This window comes from Mycteria americana, chromosome 10, assembly GCF_035582795.1.
Source record: "Mycteria americana isolate JAX WOST 10 ecotype Jacksonville Zoo and Gardens chromosome 10, USCA_MyAme_1.0, whole genome shotgun sequence".
In the NCBI taxonomy this organism is placed as follows: domain Eukaryota; kingdom Metazoa; phylum Chordata; class Aves; order Ciconiiformes; family Ciconiidae; genus Mycteria; species Mycteria americana.
This window is the reverse complement of record NC_134374.1, coordinates 8,969,834-8,982,815: the sequence shown is the minus strand read 5'-3', so window position 1 is coordinate 8,982,815 and position 12,982 is coordinate 8,969,834. Positions and strand designations below refer to the sequence as shown.

At 38.5% G+C, this 12,982-nt stretch overlaps 1 protein-coding gene across 4 annotated transcripts in view; it reads left to right on the top strand.

Annotated features, from left to right (window-relative positions):
• The window catches only part of AMMECR1 (AMMECR nuclear protein 1), a 79,635-nt gene that overhangs the window by 27,124 nt on the left and 39,529 nt on the right, over positions 1 to 12,982 (top strand). For all 4 annotated transcript variants that reach the window (XR_012777260.1, XM_075512835.1, XM_075512834.1 and 1 more), the window contains exon 2: positions 9,461 to 9,571. Coding sequence is in view for 3 of the 4 variants with exons in the window: in XM_075512835.1 (XP_075368950.1) it covers positions 9,461 to 9,571 (111 nt within the window). In the remaining variant the exon portion in view is untranslated. The remainder of the gene's footprint in view (positions 1 to 9,460; positions 9,572 to 12,982) is intronic.

The window sequence follows — 12,982 nt, the reverse complement described above, 5'->3', positions numbered from 1 at the left end:
GAACATATGTCATAGAAACTCAATTTGTTTCACGAAGTTGATGGATTGTCTTGTGAGAGTTGGAGGGAGAAGGTGCAAAAGAACGACTTCGTAAATACAGAATAGTGTCTGACTGAGTGTCCAGTCTGGGCATACCTAAAAATCATTGTCCCCCCCCTTGTAAATTGTTACTTTTACCTTCTCTTTTCTGGAAAGCTGCCCGTAGTGCCTCAGCTCGTCTAATATAGTATACAAGAACAGCAGCACTGGTCCTGCAGCCAAATGAACAGCCACATCATCTGGCTGTATTTGTGAATTGATGTCCATGTTTTAAATGAATTTTAATATATTGAATGCAATCTTAATTAAGGTGTTGTAGGTTCACTTTAGAAAATGACCTAGCAGTAAGCAGTCCTCTTATTTTTAACCCCGATTATGCTGCTGTTTAAACTAGATGTTCTTAAAATAGTAGCTGCTTTCTGACCTTCCTTAAGATTAGCTGCTTAGCTAAGCAGAACTTGCTAACAAATTCACACCTAGCAGCTCTGGCTTTGATTGTGAGGCTGATCTTTCTAGGGCATGTAATGATTTCAGGAAAACCACCAAATATACTAAGTCTGCTACATGAGTAAAAAAAAGAAATCTCTAAATGTTTGTTTCTGAAATACAGTAGTTGGAAGAGTTTCTCATTTGATCATTTAGTCCTGAGAATGACTGAAAGAATATGCTGTGCCCTCAGAAGTATTTAATAACTTTTTCAGTAATTATATAGTATTTTAAATAAATAAAAAAAAAAAAATGCAGCGCTCGCTTCCAGCTTCTGAAGCCAGTAGATTCTGGTGATTGTTTTCAGATCATCGTGTATTGGCAGTAATGAACCTTCTTCACTGACTAAATGTGTTGAAGGAGTAATGCAATATAGGCTGTTTTTAAGAATCTCAGCATATCTCCCATGAGGAAGATCACAGAATAAATTTCCTCCTGTTCGGGGAAATCTATGGGGTTTTTGACACACTCCAGTCTTTATGAATTTTGCTAGATGAAGTCATTATCCTAGTAAGTTGCGGTTTTTTGTGTATAGGTGTGTAATTGGACACAGGCAGGATAATGGATTTCAGACACTTTACTCAGGAGCTAATTCTTTTTCCGATTGTGTAAAAGTAGCCAAGCAAGTAGTGCTTTTTTAACTCGTGTCAAAATATGTGTTAAGTGGCACTGTAGTGGAAAAACTGGCTTTTTGTTTGCATCTAGGCTAACTAGGCTGAAGGAGAAACTAAAGTCTTTAAGGTGAGCTAATTCTAGAAAGAAGTGATACTTACCCTTCCAAAAGGCTCTTTATATTGGCTTTCAGAATAGGAAAAATATCATCTGTGGGCTTCTCTGAATTTTCCCTCAGAGCCCACTTTGAACTTGTAGATAAGTTGCTGAAGAAACTGGCTTCTATCCTTGATTCAGAAAGTGCTTATGCACTCCAGTGAATGTTGAATGGCACCTTGAACCTCACTGAAGCTACTCAGTCTTACATTCTTCGAAGCAATAAATAAATGAATGTTTCCTGATCTTTAGAATATGGTTAATGTTACAGATCTCTCTTTCTCTACTCACATCTCTAATACTGCTACATAGAAGGAACCATACAGAAGTGTAAGATGAATGTGTTTTTTCTCAGATCCCCCCCCCCCCCCCCCCCCCCCCATCCTGGAGGTTTGTAATGACGATTGTCTCTCCCACAATTTAACAGATAGTTTTCTGTGTGAATTGTCCCTCTGTTCTCCTACATTGCATCATACAGAATCAGAAAACAAGTCTGCAGTAAACATCAGGAAGCCATTTGGTCTCATCTCTTGTTAAAGGGTGGAATTAAATATATTTACAGTATTCCTGACGCTGGCCTGGTTTGGAGGCCTTTGAGCATACACTGATGATGGCAGCTGTACGACCTCCCAGGCAGTCAGTCCCAGCATTCGTGTTTCTTACCATTAGGATTTTTTAAATTGAACATTTTGCAGTTTGGGTTTCTTAGCATCTTCTGTTGCCAGATGTTCCCCTAAGTCTCTGAGTTAAGTAGCTGGCCAACAATTTCCTCGTCTTTCTCTTTCTTCTCACAAATGATAGTTGTTTTTCCTTTATACTCATTAATATTCATATATCATGTTGCAAACTGATTGTCTTCATTGTGCCTCTCTTTCTTGTGCTTTGCTGGTTTTCTGTCTTTCTTTTCAATAACCTGATTTATTTCCAGTTTCTCCAAGTGGATCTGTTACTGTGATTGATCTTTTTTGCACCTGTGCTCATTTCCTTGAGGAAATTTCCTTTCCTGTGAGGAGCTACTGACTTTTTCTTCCTTTTTTTGCTTTTCTTGTCTTCCAGAAAATCTTACGTATTAATTGTCTACATTTATCAAATTCCATCTTTATAAATTGGGGGGGGGGGGCATTCCCCCTTGTTCCCCTTCGTTCCCCTTCGGAGGTTTATGAACTCTTGTCTTGACTTTCTTGTGTCTTACCGGATTTTTTCCAGAATATATCTGGTAAGCTAAAATGTCCTGGGACCATGTTGTCTGCTTGTATGACTGTTGCAGAAAGGCACTCACCAGATTTTGTTGTTGTCGTTGACCAGCTGCATAATACCATCCATCAAATTTCCCCTTTCATCACAAACTAGATACTTTCAACATATCTATCCCCCTCCTGTGCCTTGGAGCATGTGTACAGATGCCCTTGATAAAGCTATCAGCGTACATGTTCCCGCCTCCTTCATTACTAAGCTGTATTCTCTTACATTGAGTAATGTGAATTAGCTCACTGAGTTGTGACATCTGGAAATGCCACAGCCTGGAGTATAACAAAGTTTAGAGCGCATCGGTTAGCAGGGAGGCTGCTTTCTGTGATTGAGTAAGGCTGGCATTGCTTGTGCGAGGGATCGCAGCGTACTGTTCTAATGATAAACTTTAATCTCTCTTTCTCCAGATGCTTCTAGTTTGAAACAGTATTACGTGAGGGTTTAGCAGCATGTGAAGGTGTATCCCAAATAAGGTAGAGTAAGCTTTATGTTAAAAAATATAAATGTTAAAATTTCTAGAATTTAGGAACAGTAGCTTGTTCACTTGTGTAAAACAAAAAGGAAAACACTGCCATTGCAACTTTGCTTGTTTAGAGTACTTTCTGGGCGTGTTGTAGCTTGGAAATCCTCGGAGCTGAAGTGGAAGCGCTCTGGTCTTACAAAGGGATGAGCGTGCTGACTTTTCAGAGTGTCTGATCCTACAGCCCCAGATCCTACAGTCACGCAACATGAGGGCTATAGAGACTTTCTTCTCTTCTCTGGTTATAAAAGATGGTAGGTTAAATATCTATAGTTAAAATGTCTAAATATCATTTTACCTCTCAGGTCATCAAGTTTAGTCCTTTTCACTTCAAAGTCCTACAAGTTTTTTTTATTACTTGGAAGTCTTCAAGTGTAGCCAAAAAGTTCTCACTCATCTTCTATAAAACTAGAGAAATATTCTTGATCTGTTACCCTTCCTTTCCCCTATTCTTCCCACCTTCCTCCCCTTTCTTTTCCTCCCTATCTGTAACAAGGAAGAGAAACTTTTCATACTGCTTCTGATGGTACCAGAAAAAGACCAATGTATTTGCGCTTCTTGCCTGTTCCCCCACATCCTAACTTAAAGAATCCCTTCGCTTTTTTATTACATGTACTGGTAAATAAAAGGCAGCTTGTATCCAGTGCTGCTTTATATTAAATGAGGATATTTTTGACAGTGCTTTCTACATGATGTCAGTGTAAGTTATTGGCATGCTGACTGTTACTGGGATAGCTGACTGATTACTAAAATAGCTTGCACACTTTTGCTTTCAGTCTAAATATTTTCAGTAACATATAGCAAGCAGGTCAATAATTGGTTTAGGTGATTTTGATTGTAAAACATTAAGAAATAAGCTTAGGGCACAGGTAAGCATGGTGTATAGGAGACTATTTTGATACTTTCTTTCAATGTTTATATGGGTTTATACCTTGTGACCTTCATGTGAAGTGCTCCTATTCTCCAGAAGTTGTAACAGATTAATGCTCAAGTACAGTACAGGGCTGTCCTAATGTCTTCATTAATGAAAATAGTGTTAATAGTAGCTGAAGTGACACGTGGGGCAGCACTCTGATCGGGGGACCCACGCTCCTGTGCTTCAGCCACGCATTCTCTGGCTAGCCTTTAAGGTCAGTGTTTAGGGTGTTGGATACGTGCATATATTTCAGTAGTCTGTCAAGGAGACAGACTATGTATGTGTGCCCCTTTTGATGACAGCAACTGTATATAAGGAAGCAATATTAGTTAAACTCTTACTGTATTGCAACTGTCTCTTTAATTCCATTTTGCAGCTGAAAGTAGGGAAGAACAATATATATGATCAGCTGGTTTTCATGGAGTAGTACCTGACAACCTCTATAGCAAATAACTGAAACAGTTGCCTGCTATTTAGATTAGAGCTGGGCAAGACTTTGCCTACTTTACTATTTATTGAAATGGCTGGATGGAAAGTTTATAGTCTTCAGGTCGCTTGTGAATTTGCTGTGGCACCTGTAAATAGTTTTAGATGGAAATATTTTTTCAGAGTCTGGCTCACAAACAAACAAAAAAAAATCACAAAATACAGACCCTTATGAAAGAAGAATGATTAAGATATTTACAGATGCTTCTAAGGGTCTGGATTTGGTCCCTTCTTCTGCTTCTGTACAGTTTGAAATATATTCCACCAACTTCCAGCTACTGAGTATTTGGGGTGCTCTGCATCACTCCTTGTTGTTAGTACTGTCAGCAGGGTATGCCGGAGGTTCCTGGCACCATGATCAGAAGCTGGATAACTCATCAGATAAGTAAATTTCTGAGTCTCTTGGTTCAAGAGGGCTCACTCCCAAGCTCGGAGCTGTTTTCCTTTTTAATAAGATGCTTCACCCTAAATTGAGTAGGAGAACTACTTGAAGTTGATTGTTAGAGCCCTCCTAGGGAAGCATAGCATCTGGGTTGGTGAATTTTTTTTTTTTTTTAAAAAAAACACCAACCAACAACAAAAAGCCCCCAGCTTTCATACTAGATCAAGAGGGAGCCAGAGCCAGAAAGGTGAGCGAGCTCCATCCCAATATGCCCTCCCACTCTTGTGGGATATGTGGGTTCAAACTTCTTTAGGCAAAAAGGAGTCGGATCTCCAGCATTCAATGCATATCCTTGCTGTACATCATTGGATAAAAGGGACTCCTAGCATCACATCTGCTGCCTCTTCTGCTTTGTACTGAAGATTTTCTCTTCTGTTGTTCTCTTCTGTTTTCTTTCAAGTGCCTGGAGGTGCAAATTTTCATTTTAGGTCTAACAATGTGTTGCCCAAAAAACCTCTCCTTTTTGTTCTAAGAAAAACAGATGATAACAGATGAAAATAAGGAAATTTTTTTTTTTCCAAGTTGAAAATGTATGTATTTACTTAGTGGCTCTTGACATCGATACCTGTGGAGTTTGGCACTTAGCCTCAGATCTCATATTTGCAGTTATGTTAGATGGCAAGTTTATTTGTGGCTTATTGGCTTTAAAACACAAGAAAAGCATTGCAGGCTTGGAGAAAATAGGCAAGCAGCTGAAACCAAGGATGGCAATAAAAAGCAAAAGCACATCACTAGAAAGAAACAAATTCTTTTCTCTGCATAGCTTGTCTAGGTTCTATGAGGAGGTTTTCTATTGTCTGTGTTTAGTGTAAGACTAGAAATGCTATAAAGTTTTGAATGGCAGACTTGGACTTTATATTAGGCTGTGAGAATTAATCCTAAAATGTAGCGGTCAGTGTTTCTAGTTCAGAGATGGCAGCGTTAATGCAGGTGCGAGACCCTCCTCTGAAATTCTGTGTACAGTTCTAGACACTGATGTTCAAGAAGGCGAATTTAAACTGGAAAAAGGTGTAGAGAAGAGCTGTGATGGTCAGAATGGAAAGATCCCCTTTGAGAGGAAACTGAATGAACACAACCCATTTAGCTCAGCAAAGTCTGAAGAGGCATACGAAGTCTTTCTATAAATACTTCGGGGAATAATAACCAGGAAGGGAAAAGAATTATTTAAACTAAAGGACAATGTTGGCACAAGAATAGCTAGGTACAAGCTGACTGGGAAAACATTTCAGCAGGAAATCACAATGTTTCCAGAGGTTCTGAACTTCACTGAGGTTTTGAGGCAACCTTCTAATTTTTCTTTTTTGGGGGTTTTGTCCCCATTATTTCTAGTAATTTTTAAGATGCAGAATGGATCATTTATGAACAGAATTATATAATATAATTATTCCTTATGATAGCAGGAGCCCTTAAAGTCCCTTTCAGCCTTAGTTCTTGAATCTTAAGAGTTAGAATCCTCTTGGGTCACTGACTGCTGTGAACTTTTGGTCCATATTACACTTTGAAGACATCTGTGATGGTAATTAAGAAAAGTAATTCTGTTGAGTAGGCTTATATCTTCTGCGTAGACATGCTGATACCTTTAGTGGCTCCTGGGGAACAAGGAGGCAAGTGTGGGGGAATACAGAAGTTGAAAGGTTGGAAAAATATCTTTAGTCAGATTTTGTGATGTATAGCTACCAGTGGTGGTTCATTCACCCAATGGAGAGAGGTTTAAATTTAGTCTGAACAGTATGTTTATACTACTACTACTACCAGTAGTACAAAAATATATGTATATAACCTTTACTTTTTCTGTTGGTACTCATTGACAAGGACCTTCAAAGCATAAGCAAATGTTTCAATAATCTATTTGACATTCAGTGATGGTCTCTGGATGTTTTCTTCTATTGTCCTTTTAAAGTAGCAGTAATGATGCATCCTGGAAGGAATTCAGTTTTGCCAAGAAAGTAAATGCGTATATGTTTCGCTGAATTATAGCCCTCCACTAAGTGTATTACAGCTAATAAATCTCATAATCCAAAGATAAAGGTCAAGAGAATAATCCTAAAGTCCAATTTGAATCTTATTCAGGCTTGTTTCTGTGCAAGGAGGGAGAGCGTCTCCAGTGCCGTTCCGATCTAATAATTTTGTTGATACCATTTAGGGGAACTGGGATACCTTTCTTGAAAATGCTAGTAAAATGCCACTTGGTTTATCTGAATGGAGAATAGTGTAATAACCTGCATTCTGCTAAATATTAGGTAATAGTCCCTTCTGGCTTTATGCTCTTCAGTTTTTATCAAACAACTTAAAAAAAAAAAAAAAAAAAAGGGTGGGGGGAGGGGGACACACAGGGAAGAAATAAAAGGAAATCCAAAAGGAAGATATGACTTCAGCTTCCGCTTCTGTTCATCATCATTGAAAGAAGGGAACTTGTCCAGCTTAAATAAGGAGGAAGTTGCTCTACCAGCAGGCGATAACAACAAGTTCTGGAAAGTTATGAGAGGAATGGTTGCTGCTGCATTGGTGGTGTAGAGACCGAGAGGCATATCCTTTTCTGCCATCACATGATGAGTATCTTGTGCCACACCAGACAAAGTGAATGGGATGGAAGGAAAAAAGGAATATGGGCTATTCCTTGAGAGTCCAAACCCACACACATACCTCTGTGTATACCCCCAGTACGGTTACATCCATCTCTGGTACATTGTGCAGTGACTGATCTGCTCATATAATAAAGCTCTTAGCCTTAATAAATTTTAAGAATCTCAGCATAGCTAGAAAGGGAGGTTCTGTTTCACAAAATACAGAGTAACTTGTAGATTATATTTTTACTGATCCTTCAGATGCGGCATTGGACAAGACATAGTTATCAAAGGTTGTCTTGCAGCGTAGCGTTGTTAATCTTACAGTGCTCTGTCGTAAATCTGCTCATTATTTGCAGCTGATAGTAGTAACAGAAGGAGATTCTGATTTTTTTGATGCAGCCACCTTGACTTTTTGTGAATTTTTGGCTGAATCAATGCTTCTGGATCTGCTCTCCTCCTTAAAGGCACATGTGGTTATTACGTTTGCTTTGTCATCTCCTGCTTCTCAGATGCTAGCCTGAGGTAGGTTACCTCACCTTAGACTTCTTGATCTTCATCGCAATGGCTATGGACTGTATAGTAAGGGCGCTGTGTAGGAAACGGCTATAAAGAAAAACAAGATGAATTCAGCATGGTGGTTTGTATGTGTGTATAATGCTGAAGAGCAGTGCCTGGTCAAATAGCTTTGGAGAGAAATCAGTTGCGCATCCTTGAGCGTGTGTGGTGGTTGCAGGTGCTCTAAATGTCCGAGACGCACCTTGCTTCTGTCAGCTTTAGTGCAGCATGGCTGTAGGCTTCATATCAAGAATGATACGTATTTATGCCTGAATGGCCTATGACTTTCCACAAAAATTAACACCAGACTTCAGGATTTAACAGGGACGTGCTCCACAGTTGCGTGGCACAGGGTGGGGTTGCTTGGTCTACAGAAATGTGAAACTATTTGTCATCACGAATACTCTGTGTCAAGTTGTTTAACTGAAATGCCTTTTTTAAATCATTTTTTTTAAGCCTAACAGTAAGGGAAAGTGCACTCTTGTTTGTGTAATCCCCTTTGATTTGTCTCCTTTCTGGAAAAAGAGTAAATTTTATATGCTTTTCTTGTCTACACATCCCTGTTCATCTCGGGATTAGAAATCTTCGTTAGAGTTGAGAGGACTGGGTATCCAGCAGCCACGTGCACTCCCTTGAGAAATTCAAGTTTGTGTAGTTTTCTGTTGCTTGCGTATTGATGCAGTGCTCTAGAACTGCAGGGAAAACTTTGGTCCCAAAAAGTTGCATGGTTTGTCTGTTTCTTGGTGACTTAGTGTATAGATTGGTACAAAGTTCTTTGATAGTAGAAGTATTTCTTTGTAACTGTCACACTCATATAACTGTCACACTCATATAATTGAGACACGTTCAACTTACTAGAGATTTTGCTCCACTCCTGGTCATTTTTGAGATTCTTAAATATTAACTTGGGTTTAATGGAGAAAATATCCTTTCCTCAGGCAGTTCTTTAAGTTTGGAGAATGTTCCTAGATTTTCTTGTCTTCCAAGGATTTCTGGTAGTTTCTTGCTAGCGGTGTTAAGGACCAAAGTATTTGTGTTCTGGTGGAGGGGTGGCGAGTATGACAGGGGTATTTTTCCCTCCTGGAAAGGTTTCCTTACGTACAGATGTCGAAGGTGAGGCTTTTCCCATTCACAGGAGAAGGCTAATGGGTAACAGTGAGGGACACTGAGCGTATCATCTGTTACCAAGCAGTTTCATTCTGTCCATTAACTATTCCAGTAATCTTATTTTCTATTATACCACATAAGCAACGTTTCTAGAACAGTCAGAAGAATTGCAAAGGACATTCCTAAATACCATGGCCTGCTCAGATACAGTTATTTTAGAGTTTTGGCCCCCCATTGCCCGAAATGGAAGGGCACTGTTACTGAAATTTCACACTGACTGTCAATATTGCTTCTGTGATCATGTCTTTTTTTCTTCCCTAAAACAGCCCACTGTTTGTAACATGGAAGATTGGTCGAGATAAACGATTGCGTGGATGCATAGGTACTTTTTCCGCCATGAACCTGCATTCAGGACTCAGGGAGTACACACTTACTAGGTAAGATTTTGTTTTCTGTAGCCTTGACTTACGTATTTAAATAGTCTGCTGAGGAGATGATAGGTGTGCTTTGGTTTGTTTTGGGTTTTTTGGCTGTGTCACTGTACTGATCAATGAAAACTTGTATCTCCTTTTGATGCTAAGTGTATTGCCTGGTTATTTGACTACTGGTGTCATGAGGCTATGGTTTCAGTTAAAAACCATAACTTGAGCCTTTTTTCTTTTTACTGGTCTGGAAAACTACTCTCCAGTAGTTTATTGTAACTGACTATTATAGTATTTTTTCCAGTGTTCAGACAAATTTTAACCTTAATAGTTAATGTCAGGGCAGAAGACCAGAAAGTCAGATTTGGGGATTATCCTATTCACACTTCTAAAACAGCAGGTATTCTCACCTCTTCTCCATCAGGTGCTTCCAATCAGCTGCAGTTAATTTAATGCTACAAATTTCCATTACATGTTACTCTTCAGATACATCCCAGCCCCTGAGTGGGAAGCTTCTGGATGAGGGAGGTAAGTGATGATAATCCTTCACTCCCTGGCAGCATAATCCTTCATTTTTTTGATCTACACCTAAATTCATTCACCTTAATATTGTTCCATTTCCTTTGCATAGAGTGAAAACTAATAAGTTTATCACTAGAGCTAGTAGCAAGCTTTCTACTTGTTTTTTCTACGAGTTTTCTTAAGTTTATTTTCTAAAGAATCAATGGAATTTTGTTCCACTCAGTTACAATAGACTGTTTATAGTGCTTTAAAATAGAAACTACATCCTGGTATGTGTAGACCTCTCAAATTGTCATCACTTAAAATAATTGGTGCCTCCAGATCACTTTAGATTGGAGGCTTTCCTCCATTACAGGATCTTCCTCTTTGCTGTTAAAATGCCTTGTCAATCCCAGTATTAAGTAATATTAAAATGGGACATGTTCTTTCTCACATGTCTCCCTAGTTTGTGGCAAGCTGAAGTTCATTTCATGCTTCTCTGCTCAGCTTGAAGAAATCAACCGCTCATCTCCTGGAGTCCTTACAAACTTCTGAAAGACCTAGTTACCTTTATTGTGTTGGTTTTATTTATTATGTGGTCTGCAGTGTTTCTGGTTGTGTCCTTTAAAACCTCAGCAATCAAAATGGTCAATGAGAAGAAGCTTATAATAAAATTCAAAGCAATTTCTCTCTTGAAGGTTAAAAGCCTTAAAATCTTAATGATTAGTGAGCCAGACTGGAGGAAAAGCAACTTGCCCCCTGCACTGGAGAGTGTTTCATTTAAGTGTACACTTTACAGTGCCTGATTGCGAACAATGAGCTTGTACAGCAAATTACCCCCTAAGACCAGGAAGAAGGCGATAGCCAAAAAAGTAGTCTTTGCTGCTCATAGATTTTTCCATTCTCACAAATCAAGTAGGGCTGTACTCTTGCATACCGTTAAAAATGTGTATAAGATTCCTGTCACTGCATTCTAACTCTGAAAGCTGAAGTCAAAATACATGAAAAGGGATGCAAATTAAAGGGAACTGAAATACTTCCAGTGTGGTATTTAAACAGTGGCCACATGCTGTGGAAGTTCATACGAGGCTATTCAGAGGATAGATAGTTCAGTAATTTTCAAGATGAGAGAAATGGAACTATATACCAACCTCTTTTTCAAAAATCTTTGTGAGATCATCAGTTGTTTTAAAATAAAATACGATATTTAATGGCATATTGGATTTTGTTACCCTTTATAGGGAACCTTTTTCACGTCTATGGCACCAAAAATATTCCTGTTTTTAAAAAAAAAAACAAAACAAACTTCAGATATGACCACTGAAATGTAAAGTTCATATCTGAATGTATGAAAAAGTTGTTCCCTTCTATCAATCATTATTTAAAAAAAAAGAAAGAGCAGGTTACCTGTGATCAGTTTCCTTCATGGTGTTAGTCTTTTTAACTACAGAGCTTCCAGAGGAGACCATTTGAGGAATAACAGAAGCACCTTTGAAACGTCTATGAACTTTCAGAGTTTGGAGCTCCACAGGCCTCCCTAGGAGGGATCAGAAACTAGGACATTATAGCTTGATCCAGCAGTATGTGGGCAATAGGCTCCTGCAGAAGATACGAAAATTCCTGAAAGAGGAAAAAAAAAAACCCTTCTTCAGGGAAGGCAAAAATTAATCAACAACGTAGAATGAGTAGAAAGGTAGAATGAGACGTAGAAAGGTAGAATGAGAATGGATTCCCTACTTAAGCAAGTAGAACTTGACCAGAATTTGCATTTGAGGATACAGGCAGATATTCTTCTGACTTCATTTTACTTTGACACTGGGAGGCACTTTCCTTCAGTTATTCTGAAGATACAGCGTGGATAAACAGAACCAGGTTGTTTGTCTAGTTCATTCTTATCTTTTTCAGCACCTTAACGGCTGCTCTTAAACGTCCTGGTGCTTAGTGATCAAAATATCCTCAATTTCCTTCACACATGATTTTAGCACAAATATGCTGAGTACTGCTTAGGATCACAATAAATCAAATTTTCCTTAATTCTAGTAGTGATCTCTAGTTGTACACAATGTGTAGCATACACATCTCTCTCTGCATACAATAGTGTAGTTTCTTCAAAATAGCGTGGTTATGGTTCATCTAGGAATCTGAAGTGAACAATTTCTTTCCTGGGACACCCACGCCCCCCCACTTAAAAAACACCTTTTTGGGGTCTGTAAGCAAAAATGGTGATGATGTGTGACCAAGTGAGTTTCTCTTCCCCATTTTGAGCTCTGTAGGTTGTTATGCTGGTATTGCCAGTATGTTCTAAACAGGAAATTTATGTAGAATGATTCATCATTAATTGGATGCATCTGCCTAAGTCGTGAGGAGGGATGAGAATACCCATAGTTAAAAATGCTAGTGCTGTATCCCTAATAAAGTCTACATGTTAGAATTCAATTTTCTCTGCAGTTATATCAGTGAAACACAGGGGAAAGGAAGTGTATTGTTAAAATCTTCTGCAGAACTTTATGACAAGATAGATTCAGATTCAGTGATTTCTATATAATTTTACTAGGAGGTTAGTTGGATAAAAATCTATCCTTGTCCAAAATGTTTTACAGTACTGAATATTATATATTAGGATGTAAGAAGTTTATTGTGGGCAAAATAGTCCTTTAGACTGAATGTGTTAATTGAATATCCCACCTGAATGCATACAAATAAACCAATCCAGATTATGAAAAATACCTTGTGTTTTACAGCTCCTTCAAGAAAATACACTGAACTTGGAAGCAGGTTACCACAGAATTTCGTAACAGGTTGATAAATTACTTTTTCATGTATTCTGTTCTAGCAGTAAGACTTAGGTTTTGGCATTGAAGTTTTAAACTCCTGCTCTCTTACACTTGAGATACTAAATGAAATGGTTTCATTTGTTAATTTTAG